Below are 14,985 nucleotides of genomic sequence, written 5' to 3'. Positions count from 1 at the left end.
TCAGTTTTTCCTATTTCTTTCCTAATAAATCCCTCCTTTTATTTTGATTCCACATGTGTATCCCAAACTCCTTTCCAAGTGAGATTATTATATAATTGTGATGTGACATGCTGAGGTGTTCGCGGTGCAGTGCCGCGGGCGGCCGCTGGGGGCAGCACCGCCTCTGTTTACAGGCGGAGCGGCAGACGGCACAGGCTCCGAGCTGGTGGCGTGGAGTCGGAGCCGGAGACCGAGAGGAGGTCGCTGTGGCGCTTTGTTCAAAAGAAAAAAGTTACAGAAACTCGCAGGTAAACCCGTTCGGCTTGTGTCGTTTACATGGTGACAGACCGCGGACTCGGAGGTGACCGCTTGCTGGTATGAAACAGTCGATAACGGCGGTAAATAAGTACATTTAGCTCGGACTCGCTGACTCCTGCATGGTCGCTAGCTAGCTAACGGTTAGCTACAGGAGCTACTCGGTTAGCTGGCTAGCGAGGTCCAGCCCAAAAGTTGTTTACCTCAAGTTGTGGATGTGGTCGCCCCCTGAGCTTTTCACGACTTTTCTCTGGGATAAGAGAGCAAGGACCAACAATTCACACTGGATTTAACACCGTGCGCTGTTAGGAAGCTAGCAGGATGTCCACAGAGGTCGAGTGTAGTCAGGTCGACTCCGGTTTGACAGCGGCCAGCTGCGGCGGAGCGGAGGAGAAGAACCAAAACAAGTCCGAGGGGCAGAAAGAGCAACAGGAACAGGGGCAGAAAGGCTCGGAAAAACCACTACAAGAGGGCCACAGCTCCGAGGCAGCTAAGAGCCCGGCGGACACGCACAAGAAATGCAAAGAAAACGATAAAGAAAACGACCAAAGCAGCAGCGGCGCTGACTCGGCTGTCGAGGCGGTGAAGAGGAAAGTAGTCGAGGCTCCTCCGCCGAAAGTCAACCCGTGGACCAAGAGGACCACGGGCAGAGTACCCGTCAACATCAGCTCCCAAGAGAAAGGTGAGACGGGTTTTTTTTATTCAATTCCCTCACATGATAGCAGATTTATTGAGTCTAAACTTTACAACACTACAGCCACAGCTCACAGCTCACCCCCCCCCCCACCCCACCACCACCTCCTCCAGGCTGAGCACGCTGCTGCAGCATTTTGACTGCAGAAAAGTCAGCTTTAACCCGCTCTCCTCGGGCCTGTCACACCTCATTTGGGCTTATTCAGAGCCGAATGAGGCGCATGAGCTTGAATGTCAGCGCAGTGGAGAGGTGTTGGTGGTGGCGTGCAGCCTGTGCCCCATCCCCCTCCGGAGCACCACGTGTTGATTGCTGACAACTGCTACTTCTTTAGCCCGAAACTTAGCCTCTAACATCGGGCTCTCTGGGCTGCCCCCCCCTCCCCCCTCCTCCCTCCTCACTACCCTTCTTCCCCAGTCTTGGAAATGCCAGTGACACAGCGGCCAAAGTGGTTTAAATGCAGCAAAAGGGGGGGGGGAAACCTCAGCTTCAGGTTTGTGCTCGGTGTGGAGAGGCTAAGACAGCCGAGCTAACCTGCTCCTGCTGCTGTACAGACACGTTCTGCATGTCCAATGGCCTGGCTGCCTGCATCTCCTCCCACCAGCCTGCTCCCCACTGCCACCAGTGAAAGTGCAAGTATGTGAAGAGGTGGCCAGACAGGTTAAGTTGGAGTGTGTGATGGCTGTGAATTAATGTATGTGTTTATCTGTTATGAAGTATTAGTTTTTGTGATGCACCTTTTAATAATTCACTGTATGAAAATTATACAATCATCACAGCTGCCTCTCAGAATTTAACACACCTGCTCAGACTGACAAATAAGCAAAAGATTAACCATTATAAAAACTTTATAAATGACAAAAACACGTGGAAAAGCAATTAATACATATTTATAGATTATTTTTAAAGAGCCAACAATTTAAAGAACTGTTAAATAAATTAATATTGATTACTTTTCTGATTGGTTCCTCAGTTGTTTTTATAAAATGACAATAAAAAAAAGATGTCCGACCAACAGTTCAAAACCCGAAGATGTTAATTTCCCCCCAAAAAGCAGAGAAAAGTAGCAAATCCTTGTATTTGTCAAGCAATAGATGCCAGTAAATGTTTGTTGCCATTTTAGCTTCATTAATGAAACAGTTATTTGCTTAAAAGAAACTTTTTGAAATAAACTAACAACAATTTTCATTAGTTTCATCTGTTTTTCCAGACTAACTGTTTAGTTTATAGAAATTTAAGAGTTTCCCAAAGCCCCTTTTGATACCAACAAATAATGTTTTGTCAACTGTGAGATTATAAGTTCTTAGATCCCAAGGAAACATCTTAAAATACCTCATTTTTTTCCAACCAACAATCTAAAACTCACATCTGTTAAATTTACAAAGATTCAAAATGGAGAAAAACAGAGAGAAGCCGCAAATCCTTTTATTTGAGAAGCTGGAACCATAAATATTTTTGTAACTAGAAAACTATTTGTACTTGTGACTTGAACAGTAACAAAAATTAAAGGGGAACTCCACCAATTTTACACATGAAGTTTGGATAACCTGTCATAGAGATAATAGAAGACACTGTTGCATTATGGGAAACATAAGATCCAGGGTTTTTGGTTGGTCTCTCCTGCTTCCATTTTACCGACTCTTTTTCTTTCCTACAGTCCCAACTTCATGGAAGTTAATTATTTAATTTCTGGAGTACCCTTTTAATAATTGACTATCGGATATCAGAATTGGATTGATTAACTTTCTGTCTATCTGATCAACTGATTAAATATCTAATTATTTCATTGCCAGTTCTAATGTCGAAAAGAGCAAAACAGTTCATGTAACATGTAAGAATTTATTGATAAAACGACTGATTCATTTTGTGGTCACATTTATTTGGTTGGCTCTGAAATGAAACAGTAGTCCTGTTGAATTCAGGCTGTTCAACTAAATTTGAGTTGTGAATGTGTGTCAGAGCCCAGAGAGAGCAGGGGAGCTATATTTGAAGTGTTCAACTCTGGCAAGAGCACAGGCATCATTTTACAACATTACTGTACAGGCAGCTCTGTGGGTGGACGTCTGCAGGCTTAGTCGGGCATACACCCATTCATGTGGAAGCCTCGGCCCCGAGTCTCTTATCAATCCGACCATCCTCTGTCGAGCGATAGGGACTGTCAGGCTGCAGCGGGCCACTCCCAGCCTGCAGCTGCCTGTGGAGACGCAGCCGCATACCGCCACTGGCTGAACACAAAACACCCTCAACTAGTTGATTTACTCGGTCCCTTGAGTTAGGGGGTATTTATTCTTTCTGTACTGACAAATTCCCATTGCTGCACACACAGCACAGCATGCAAAGAGTACATGACTTGACTTTTCGACTCCAGCGTTGAGCAACCTTCCAGGCCGGCGGCGTGCTCACTGGTGTTGCTGAATTAACACTGTGTGACAGGGATTAAAACTCTTTGGATTTAGGCCTGTTCTGGTAAATGTCATGATGTCACTGTCACTCATTGATTCTGTGTCTGCAGATCAACAAAACGCTCTGAAAGTCGTCCGTGCCAGCAAGCCCAGAACGAGAAAATCCAGCAAGGTAATAATTTTCTCTCTTGGTTTTTACTTGTGTTTTTTCCCTTTAAATCTTTCAAAGTTTCTCTGTTAGACATTAAAAATGTCACAAATAAGAAGTGTCCAAAACCTCATGACAGGTTTAGTGTCGTTATTATTCATCATTAGTTGTGTGGAGTGCTGCCTGGCTCTCACTTGAAAATAAACCAACATGTTTAGCTTTTTTTTCCTATGATCACATGTTCACATTTCACCATTGTAACTTCTGCCAGGTTGTGACTTGCTAGATGGGAAATTAACATCTGTTACTAACCAAATGTTAGCGGGTCTAAGCTGCTGACTGGTTGTTCTGTTTGCTTTTCCAACCAGTTTTTCCACTGCAATTGTTTGAAATTAATGGTTGGAAAATGAATGGTTGGAAAGAGACCAAATAATATGAAATGTATCAAAATTTTAAAGCGCATTTGGCTCATCAGCTTCCAAAAGGTAATGGTGATTTTGAAATGGGGAAATGTTGACATCTGTAACTGTGGAAAGGAAATAGTTTTGACTTTGTGGTTTATCTTCAATGCTTAAGTTTTTGTACAGAGGATTGGTACATTTTCTTTCCAATTTTTTATTTCTTCCCTTGAAAATGTTGTTATATATGTATAGATACAGTGGGACACATTCACCTGACTGGTTTTGACCTTCCCACATACAGTGCATTTTTCCTCACATTGTACCCTGATGACCCAGAATGCAACCTGCTGCCATTTTCATGGTCAAAGTCAAGTCAGTCACATGCCAGAGGAGACGGGTTGAATACACACAAACAGTTACGGCCAGAAGATTCACAATATTCACACATATTTTTTATAAATGTATATCACAGTGTGGGAAGTGTTTGCACTCAAAGACCAAATCCTTTGAATGTGTGAAGTACAAACTTAAAAATAGAAAGTTTTGTTAGTTTTGAGTTACAGCCTTCTCAGAATTAGGGCAGCAGTTGAGGATTATTTTCATTATTGATTAATCTGGTGATTATTTTTTCAGTTAACCTGTAATCTATAAAATGTCACAAAATTGTGAAAAATCATCATCATAGTTTCCCAGAGCCTCCAGCGATGTTTGCAACTGTTGTTTTTTTTTTTTTTTTTTCAAACTAACAGTCCACAACCTAAAGTTGTTGTGTTTACGGCTGCAGCTAATGATTATTTTTATTACTGATTAATCTACCAGTTGTTTTCTCAATTAGTAGTGACTTGCTCTATAAAATGTTAGCAAATTGGATAAACATCCCATGGTAAGGTCCCAAAGCCCATCGCAGCGTCATAAAATGTCTTGTTAGACCAATAGTTTAAAACCCAATTTATTTAGTTTGCTATCATAATAAAATAGGAAAACAAGGAATTATGACCATTTGAGCTGGAACCAGAGCCTCAAGTTTTTTGCTAGTAATCGATTAACTGACTCATCGCTGCAGCTCCAATTCAATGTACTATTTCATGACCAGAAAAAAAAAGCAAATCCTCACACTTAAGAAGCTGCACCCAGAAAATACTCGACATTTCTACTGAAAAAGTAACTGAACCAGGTAATTGATTATCAAAATAGTTGCAGATTAATTTGTTGAAGCTGACGAATCATTGGAGCTCTGCTCAGAATCATTCATTTGGATGAGGACAGAATGTGTGGAAAGTTAAGATCCTACAATCACAATATGATTTTGATAAAAATGAGACGCAACAATAATATTGAGCCCAACATCCTGTTTTTTTCCCCAGATTTTTCCAGTAAATTCTGATACAGCTGGATTCATTGCACATGATATGTTGTCATTATGTTCGTTCACATGTGTCGTAAGCACTGCTGGATTTAAGTAGTTTTAAAAAAGGCGGCTATGCAAATGTTTAATGAGGACGGAAATCCATTCATTACGTTTGTTAGAACACAATGTGTCTGGTGAGTAGCACTGAATGTAAACAGAAGCCTTGTTTGTTTACTCCACAGGGCAAATTTAATTCACTGTGAACTCAGTGTAAACAAAACCCAATTTAAAACAGAAAATTTCAACCTGCTGCTACCCCCACATGGACTTCAAGGTCTTTTAGCGCAGGCCGTCACAAATTAAGTAAATGTAAGCTATTAATGTTTTCTTTGTAAACACAGCAATTATGTTTGATAAGAGGCCTGTTAATGACAGTTGACAACAACAAACAGATTTTTCAACTGTAAGATCAGTGGTGTTTGTTGATTTACCTCAAATCTTTGTGGTCAGAAATGAAAAATTGGGCTTTTAGCTGCTGTAGTTTGTCTTTTGTGTTGATTAAACACAATCACAAATCTTTATTTTTATGTTTTGTTTCATCTTTCACTAGTAAGAAAGAGGAAAAAAGCTTTTTTTCTGATTTGGGTGAACTGACCCTTTAAGCATATGTTCTACCAAGAGAAAAAAACGCTTCAGTCAGTACACATCCAGCAGTGAGAGTTGGTTAAAAGCCAAAATAGCCTTAAGGGTGAATTCAGTTTTTTCCATCACTCTTGTATCAAAAACACTGTAAAAAAAAAAAAAAAAAAAACCTTTTGGATACTATCCCTAGTAGAATGATCATCATCATAATGTGTTTAATTTATATACCCACCTACTGTGCAGCTCTGACCCTCGTCTGTCTAACCTTGATCTCATATCAGATTGTCCAAATTTACAACATTGACGGCTCTGGAAAGTGACTCGGCCTGTTTATCGCTGTTGTTTGCAGTGTCCCCACAGTCGGAGCACTGACCTCCTTTTTCTCCCCACTGGTCTCCAGCAGAAGGGCACTGAGAGTCTGCCTGCTCCACACACTGTTGAAATAACTGCAATGAGTCCAGGTGACAGGGGTCGACGTGTGAAAGCCGAAACGATGATTTGTTGTTGTTAATGTCTCTGTTTCTGTCTCCATTTTACAGTCAAGTGACTTCAGTGACATCACAAACTGGCCCACTCCTGGTGAACTGGCCAAAGAGGTATGGTGTGTGTGTGTGGTTGCATGTATGTGTTATGTTGTCAAACCCATTAAAGCCCATGTTTAGTGCTTGTTTCCTGCTGCTTTCACCAGGCAGACTGGTTGGCTCACAGAGACGAGCTTTTCTGGTTTCTGCTCACTAGGTGGAGCACTAAAACTCTGCAGTCAGCCTCAAAGGTGATATGGTCCAAAATATTTGAAGTCCATAAAAAAAAAAACAACACAGTGCAAATTGTTTTCACATGCCATTAATTCTTGAGGTATTCTTCACAATTTAGAAATAAGTCGTTGAAAAGAAAATGTTCCTCGGGCACTTTCTGCAGAGCAAGGAGAGGAATCCTGAGTTAAATTTTTAAATGTGTACGCAAAGTGAAATAAAGACTAATGAGTGCCTGAAAACCTTTTTTTCTTTCCTCTAAAGTGGCATCTTTTTCTGATCTATATAAAACACCAAGAACAGGGCACATTGGTTTGCTCCAGGTTAAGCTGTTGACCATGAACCACAGCAAAGAGCTTTGTATCTTGTTCTCCTTCTCCTTCATCTCTCTACTGTAAAGTACATGTTTAACCAGCTTTAAAATCAGCTATAAAACCAGGTAGGTGAACAAAGAAACTTGACAGTAAAGAGCCATTAGACTTATAAAATTTAGCAAAGTCCAACTGAGACTCTCATAAAGAGCTGTGAGAATAGTTTTTAGATTATTAGAGGCATGAAAAGCTTTTTGTTTATTCATATGTCACAAGAAAAATGAAAAATACGAGAAAAGACAATTAAAGAAAATAAACACAACTTTCTGTAACAGAATTCTTCTTGTGTCGCTTAAATTATTTTGTGACCCTTCAGGCTTTTCTTTCTTGGGACCCATTGATCCAAACTCTATTCTGATGAGAAATAACTCTGATACATGTCGATCTTTAGTCCTTGAATTTGCTGTGAATGTGTTAAATCCTTTGCTTCAGGAGCTAAAGCACAAACATAAAATGTGATTTTTACAAAGGAGCAATGGACACAGAACAAACAAGCAACCACATTTAAAAAAAAAAGGGAAATGATTAAGAATTAAAGGCCACATAAAGTTTGATTGTCCTCTAAAAATATGATTAAGAGCTGTTTTATTTCCATTTTTCCAGCAACAACAAAATGTCCTCAACAACAACGGAAAGAAGCCTTCCTCCTCACGCAGAGACAAGGAGAGGAGGAGAGAGCGACCGGAGAGGAAATCAGAGAGCAGCCATGACGGGGGTGAGAGCAAAGAGAACCAGGAGGCTCAGCGGGACCCGCTGGGAGAGCTGCCCAAAGATGGAGAGCCCAAGGTGGGACAGGACGCCAAGAGCGCCAGCCTGAAGAAGAGAGGAGGTGAGGGTGAGGAGATTTTCTCACTGGGTGAAGCATGTTCAACAGCATCCTTTAAATTATCAGAATAAGGCTGCAGCCCTGATTGGGTTTGATTAATTCACTTTTCATCACTGTCCTGTGAAATAATTTATCTCCAGAATGTCAACTTTTCTTTAACCTTAAAAAAAATATAAAACTAAGTAGAAAAAGAAACGGAAACCCAAGGCACTCTAAGGATTTCCTTTTGTGTTTCTACTGGTTTTCAGTCCCCAAACCCAAAGACCACCTTTCGACACATTTCTTTTTTTGTTCTTCCTGATCACTTTGGACTCTTTGTCTAACAAACAAAAAACTAATTTTAATAAACCAAAGAGGGAGATGAACGTTTTTCACCAGACAGTGATTTGTATCTGTGATTGCTGCATCGGGGGAGCATGTCAATAACTGTATTGATCAGTTGATAATTGGTGGTTGATTCAGATTGGTGCATGTTCTGCTGTGATTATCTATTTTTCTCACTTCCACCGATTAACTCCATCTTTACAGACGTTTAAACGAGAGCAATAACAGACACCGATATATGTGGAGGCTAAACAGATACAAACTACAACATCAGTTTTGTACCTGAATGAGATGAGAGATAATCAATCGCCTGTAGGTTCTCACAGACTCCGAAAATCTTTTTTATTTTTGTTATTGAAAATGTGTTTTAACTGAATATAGATTTAAAATGAACTACAACATCCGGCGAGGACTTCAACATATTAAAATATTACACCAAAACACACAGTGATAGACAGTTATGGGATATGTGTGTCAGATTTTGTTAATTCAATTAAGTATATTAATAAAGTTATAGTAGTGCTGGTGGTAGTAAAAATAAAACAGTGCTGCAAAAATGTTAAGAGGATCTTACCAAGGAACTACCCAAAATGAATGACACTACCATCTCACTACGAGGTCCATTAAGTAGCTGTTCTGGAGCTTTCAATTGTATCACACAATTTCCCTTTTGAAGCAGATGGAGTTTGTCCTCAATTTGTAGATGCGTTTTTGAGCTCTTCAGGTTGTCCTAAAAGCTGATCCCATGTTTCTTGACTCATGGTCTCAGTTTCCACCAAATTCCATTAAAACCTGTCAAAGGTATAGATCGACATTTTGGGGAATACACTTATTTCTTTCTTGCCAAAAGTTAGATTATGAGGTTTAATACCGTTCTCATGTCTGTATGTAAATAAATTATATGAAGTGTAGTTTAACTTTCCTTAGCTTAGCATAAAGACTGGAAACAGTGGAAGGCTTTATTTAGCTAGCTATTCTCCCCTGTTTACACTCTTTATACTAAGCTAAGCTGATCAGCTACTGGCTGTTTCATACTTCAGAAACGGACTTGTGTGAGGTATCGATTTAACTCCTCATTAAACTCTCAGCAAGGAGCGTAATTCTTTTAACTTGTTTTATTTTCTAAAATGTTTCCTGCTAATAAACTTTAAAACAAACACACAGCACAAAAGACCTACCCTTCTTGGTGGAGTAAATCATTTCACCAAAGATAATCAGTAAATTAATGATAATTAGTGATAAATATGTTGGTGAATAAGCTCTCCGTTAGGTTTAATTCTGCTGTACAGTACGTTACATGTTGGAAACATCTCATAACCCTGACTCATATTTCTTCATGCCCCGAAGATGAGACTGATTGATCAGTAATAATACAGGTTTACGAGCTGGAACTTGACTCACATTCTTTGAATATATGAATGATGAAAGGATGAAAGTTTTGTAAAAGAAAATCAAAAGGTTGAAAATTATTACCAGGGTTTCACTTTTATATTGTGTGAGGAGTCTTCACGTCACAGCTCAGCCACTTTGATTGTCTTGGGTTGGGAGTGTTACTTTGAGGGAAATAATTTACCAAAAAGAAAAACTTGAAAACCATTAAAATGTTATTAAATTTGATGTCCTGCTGAGTGTCTGAGCCCTGATACATTTAGAGCATCATCCTGAAGTTTCGTCACCAGTGAATCTTTATCACAGTGATTTAATTTTAATTTAATTTGTTCCAAAAATGGAACAAAATTTCAGCATTTTCGAACAAAACTCCTCAAGCTGTGTTTCCGGTGTGCAATCATCGCTAGGTAACAAACGTAAGTGGGTTTCTCTGCCGCTGGAGGAAGCGTCCCGGGATGACGGCGACAAGGCGCCCAGCAGGGGCCCGACACGCTTGGACACAGAGCCCGCCAGCGATTCAGCTGACCCCACGTCGCCCAATCACACGCTCCATAATAACAGGGCGCATGATAGCAGCAGGAGTAAGTGGCCAGCAGCTCACTGTTTTCTGTTCACGCCTTCAGTGTCTGTTTTGCTTTTTTACTCGCTGGTTTGGCTTCGCTGTTTGCTCTCTGCCTCTCTAATAGCACTTCGTGTTTGCTCTCCACTTCAACCAAAACTACCATCTGTCGCTACAGAATCTGGAAGCCTTTTTTCTATACTTACACATGACATATTGAAAGCATGCTAGAAAATACAAATTAAGACTCCTGTAAACCGTTAACCTGAACAAAAACCTCAGTTATTAATTTGTTTCACTAAACTTTTGCATCAGATTGGTGATTCAAAACCTGTTAGGTCTCTCTGCCTTTATTACTCATCAGATTTTCCATTGTTCTACCAGCAAAAGAGACTATAAACTGGAAAATTAAAGGTTTCTTTTTTCCATGACCTGGGTTTTATTTTAGTAATTTCTCTTGGATATGATAACGTTTGACTCACCAATTTTTTCTGAGATTTAAGGACATAACTGGAGTCTCAGCAGAGGAAGTGAGATCTTCACACAGGTTGTTAACAAACTCCCACAGAGTTGGGGAGAGAAAATAAAATTAAACATCAAATGAGTACCCAATGGGTTCAAGAAAGTCACCGTGAACTCCAGCGTCCTCGGTTCGGGTCCAGCTTAATTTTTAATCATTTTGCAGGCAAATTCTTGGTTTATCCTTCATCCACAGTATTCTGCAGTGGAGGATTTTTACACACATTTCAGGCCTTCTCCCTTCAGAATAGAACCAAGAAGTTAGTCAATTTATTAATTTCTCAAATAGAAAATCAGTTGACACCGATTCTGATTATTGATTAACCATTTAAGTCAAGCAGAAATTCATATGTTTGGAGTGTTGAACAACACAAAACATATGTCACCACTGTTTGACACCACAAAGGATTAATCAGTTAATTATAAAAGCAACAGGCAGATTAATCAATACAGAAAATTATTGCAGTTACTTTTGATCACCTCCAAAAGTGAATCAGATAATCTGACTAAATTGAAAGTTTATTTAGAAGCTGTGTGATGATCTGACTGTTGGCGTCTCTGTCCCTGTACGAGCTGTTTGTAGTGATGTTGCTTCTCCCCTGGATCTAAACAGCCAAAGTGTATATAGAAAACTAAGATGGAAGAGTTGATAGAAATAATGGACAAGACTAAAAAACAAAAAACACTTAACTAGAAGTAACTTATCAAAGTGTTTTGCTTGTATGAAGCTGCTCATGTCTCCTGAGCTCTTAGTAGCTGTTAATATAATTCCTCTTATGGATTTATCAGATTTGATCAGCCCCTTGGAGACCTTTAGGACTTCTGGATCGGGAACCACTACATGAACTAACTGTAAGATCTGACAATGTGCTTTAATGTTTTCTTGCTCACAGGTTGGAGAAGAGAGCCGCGGGACTTTGGGGACGATACTGCCAGCATCAGAAGTGACGGTGGGAGCGTTCGTGGAGGAATACGAGGCAGAGGGAAAGGTCGCGGACGCGGGAGAGGACGCGGACGAGGCACGGTTTTTAGTTTCTCCAAGGTTTCCCTATGGATTAGAACCATACTGTACAATCATGTTCACAGCACAAAGCTTCAGTCAGGGTTTGAAAACTTTTGTAACAACATGAGGAAAAAACTGAGATCCAGTTCTGCTTTTTGGAGACATTCCTGTACCAGAAGACATTTCAGTTCTTGGCTGTTTGCCTTTTTTTTTACTACAGACAAGCTAAAGAGCTGCAAATTAACTGTCGACATAATAAATGTTTTTGCAGCTTATGGCAGGTTTTAATTTCCCACAGGCTATAGAGGATTCACTAGTTGTTTCTCATATTTCATTTCTGTTTGTCTTGCTCTCTCTCAGGTCGATATGAATACTCTCAGAGCTTCCGCGACTCTCAGTCGTCTGACGGCTCCGTTCAGGTCGCCACAGAGTTCAGCACCAACATGGTTTACTATTACGATGACGGCAGCAAGGTCCAGATGTACAAAGTGGATGAAAAGCTTCTGAAGGAATACATCAAACGTCAAATGTAAGTATTTGACAGCTTTGTTTTTCCTTTTCTTTTCTTTTATTTTAAATCTGGGAGGCTGCATTTCTGCAAGCAGCGAATTTGCAACATTGGAGCTTTAAGAAGCAACGTTTTGATAGGAAGAACTGATTCAGGTTCCTAAACCACCACAGTTTTTCATTTTAACATCACAAATTTATTCCTAATCCAGCAGCCTTCATATGAACAATAACTTTGCTGCTGAAACAGCCAGGCAACTCATGATTGACAGAAAATCAGCCAAATCACCAACTGTTTTGGTTATTGCTTGATTTCCTCAGTCTCTTTTCGAGCAAAAATGCCAAATGTTCACTGGTTGCAGCTTTTCAAATGAGAAGATTCTTTATCTTATATGAAATCGAATTGAATTCAAGCTTTTGAGCCATAAATAAGACAAAACAGGACATTTGAATGCATCACCCTGGCCTCTGGGAAGCTGTAATCAAGATTTTTCTGCAGTGTTTCTCATCAGAATTGTTGATCAATTAGATGGGAAAACAACAAATGAAAAATGAGAAAGTAATGACAATAATCAGTTGTTGCAGACAAAATAAAACTAAATTAGAAAATATCTAAGAAACCAAAAGAGGATGTGTTTTTGTATTTGTTTGGGGCAGGGGAATGATCATGTTTCATTAAAGGGCTGTCACATGACTTCACATTACTCCTAAAAGTCGTGACTTTTGGAAAATTAATACATAGGTAATTTATTCCATCTAAGTTTGCATAGTTTTTAAACCAACATACAGTATTTTGGTCGCAGCTAATAGGATTTGTGACAAATAGATTTCCTCAAAGCTCTCTGATAAAGATCCACTACTTTAACTGTAAGATAAAAACATCTTTAACCTGCATCAAACGCATCCCTTTCAAAAGAAACTTTTAAAAGCTTTAATTTATGGCACTCTCTAGGACCTAATTAGCTCTTTTGTGAAGCAGGTAATAACATTTTGGCTTCAGTCATTTATCAGTATGATGCAAAATCAAGGCTGAAAAGGTAGAAGTTATGTTTTAACCACCAGCTTCTGTTGAGTCAAGATTGTTTCTGCACAGTGTAGATCAGAGGTGTGAGGGAGACAGTGTTTTTAGTGTATAAAATCTCCTGTGGTTTGCGATGTGTCCTGCAGGGGGCAGTGTGCCCTCTGCGCCTGACTGACAACTTTGGCCTCATTACTGAAGCAGACTCAGGCTAGTGGAGGCTGAGGTGGACTCCTAAATATAGCCTGAGTGCCTTGGAGGGGACAGGGGATGAATTATATGCAGGCCTGAGCAAGGAAATGTTAAAAAAAAAAAAAAAAAAAAAAATTCAGGGAGGAGGGTGAGGGGAGAGAGAGTGATGAGAGGGAAGGGGGGAGGAAGAGGGGAGACATTCTTGTCTTCTCCTCTCTCGTCTTCCTCAGCGTTATTCAGGCCGCTCACTCAGCTGGCGTTACTCCACATGAAACGACCACACACCGCCTGCAGGCTGAGCTCGACGTACAGACGTGTGTGTGTGTGTGGGGTGTTGGGTGGGTGAAGGGGGGGTAAAGGGGGGGTGGGGTGCCTTTGAGTGGTGTGACAAGTAATAGAGAGATTTTCCAGTCTGCAGATTTGGTGCACCAGTCAGGAGATTCTACATGTATTGTGACTTCCACAAGAATTTATAAGAACATTTATATTATGATGTTTAAATTTCTCTTCTTTTTCTCTCTGTTGCTGACATTGGCCGGATACTGAACCTCAGTACGTGACTGACAGACTTGACAGTATCAAAAACTGTCACGTATCACAAGTATTGAGTATCAAGTCAGATTTTTTATCTTGTCCAGTTATTCAGATAATCAGATGAAATCAAATTAAAAAATCTGCTAATTTTTTGACTATTAAGTTCTTGTTCTGCTTCCTGCAACATTTGATATTTTGATAACATATGTTAAATTAAATCAAGGGTTTTGTAGAAAAACATGTTTCTATTTCTCAATATAAATGACCAAAAATTCACATTTTAGTATTGGTACTGAAACTTAAATTAAAAATTATTACAGTTATTGTAACAGTCATTTTCAGGTTCTGGTTTTGTGGTGGTGCAATGGTTTAGATGCATACATAAACTGTGGTCTCAGCGTCATTGGTTCAGTTCCTGTGGGGGAGCTTTGTTAAATCTCTCTCCTCCTTAACATTAATTGTCTGTATTTCTATTGTGAACCATCCAATGCAGGTAAATGACAAAAATTAATCCTAAAACGCCTCCAGAGCCAAAGGTGATGCTAAACAATCTGAAATCAAAGCTATACAATTGACAACAACAGGATAGAATAAAACAGCAAATTAAAACCAGAGAATATTTAGCGTCTTTATTTGATAAATGACTTTAAGTAGTTGAGTATTGAACTTGTGTGGTCAAGATCGGTGCAGCAGAGTTTAAGATATCCTGGCTTTTAGTCTTTAGAGTGTTTCAAGCTCCACGAGACACTGCACTTCCCTTAATGCAGCTGGATAGCATCTTTCATGAGACCCTTCCTGTCTGGTAATATTTCATACTCAGTGCCTCCAGAGGATCGTTTTCTCAAGCAGTGCAGCACTAACGATGACTGCTAAAATGACTATGACATTTAAAATTGGTTGAATTATTAGTTGATTATAAAAACTGCTTTATTGACTTTTAGTATATTGACTAAATAGTTCATTGGCTAATTGTTTTAGCACTAGCAGCTACATTAATACTCGTCTAGGAGCTGCTCTCATGGCTTCTGTTTGTGGCTCTAATTTTCAGACGTTATTTCTCAGTGA

The 14,985-nt window shown here is 39.7% G+C and overlaps 1 protein-coding gene across 8 annotated transcripts in view; it reads left to right on the top strand.

Moving 5' to 3' along the window:
* The first annotated feature begins 190 nt into the window (after positions 1-190).
* larp1b (La ribonucleoprotein 1B) overlaps positions 191-14,985 on the top strand; it is a 33,216-nt gene continuing 18,421 nt past the window's right edge. Inside the window, exons 1-7 of one of the 8 annotated variants that reach the window (XM_071497592.1) lie at positions 191-976; positions 3,498-3,559; positions 6,466-6,522; positions 7,653-7,884; positions 9,996-10,169; positions 11,560-11,685; positions 12,030-12,198. In XM_071497592.1, the coding sequence (XP_071353693.1) occupies positions 616-976; positions 3,498-3,559; positions 6,466-6,522; positions 7,653-7,884; positions 9,996-10,169; positions 11,560-11,685; positions 12,030-12,198 (1,181 nt within the window). In that variant the 5' untranslated portion in view covers positions 191-615. The remainder of the gene's footprint in view (positions 977-3,497; positions 3,560-6,465; positions 6,523-7,652; positions 7,885-9,995; positions 10,170-11,559; positions 11,686-12,029; positions 12,199-14,985) is intronic. The other 7 variants (XM_071497596.1, XM_071497593.1, XM_071497594.1 and 4 more) reach the window with 7 other exon arrangements.

This window comes from Trachinotus anak, unplaced genomic scaffold (assembly GCF_046630095.1).
Source record: "Trachinotus anak isolate AG129_WGS33_773 ecotype Australia unplaced genomic scaffold, CSIRO_AGI_Tana_v1 ptg000015l, whole genome shotgun sequence".
NCBI lineage: Eukaryota > Metazoa > Chordata > Actinopteri > Carangiformes > Carangidae > Trachinotus > Trachinotus anak.
The sequence above is the reverse complement of the archived record's forward strand: the minus strand, read 5'-3'. Positions and strand labels throughout refer to the sequence as shown.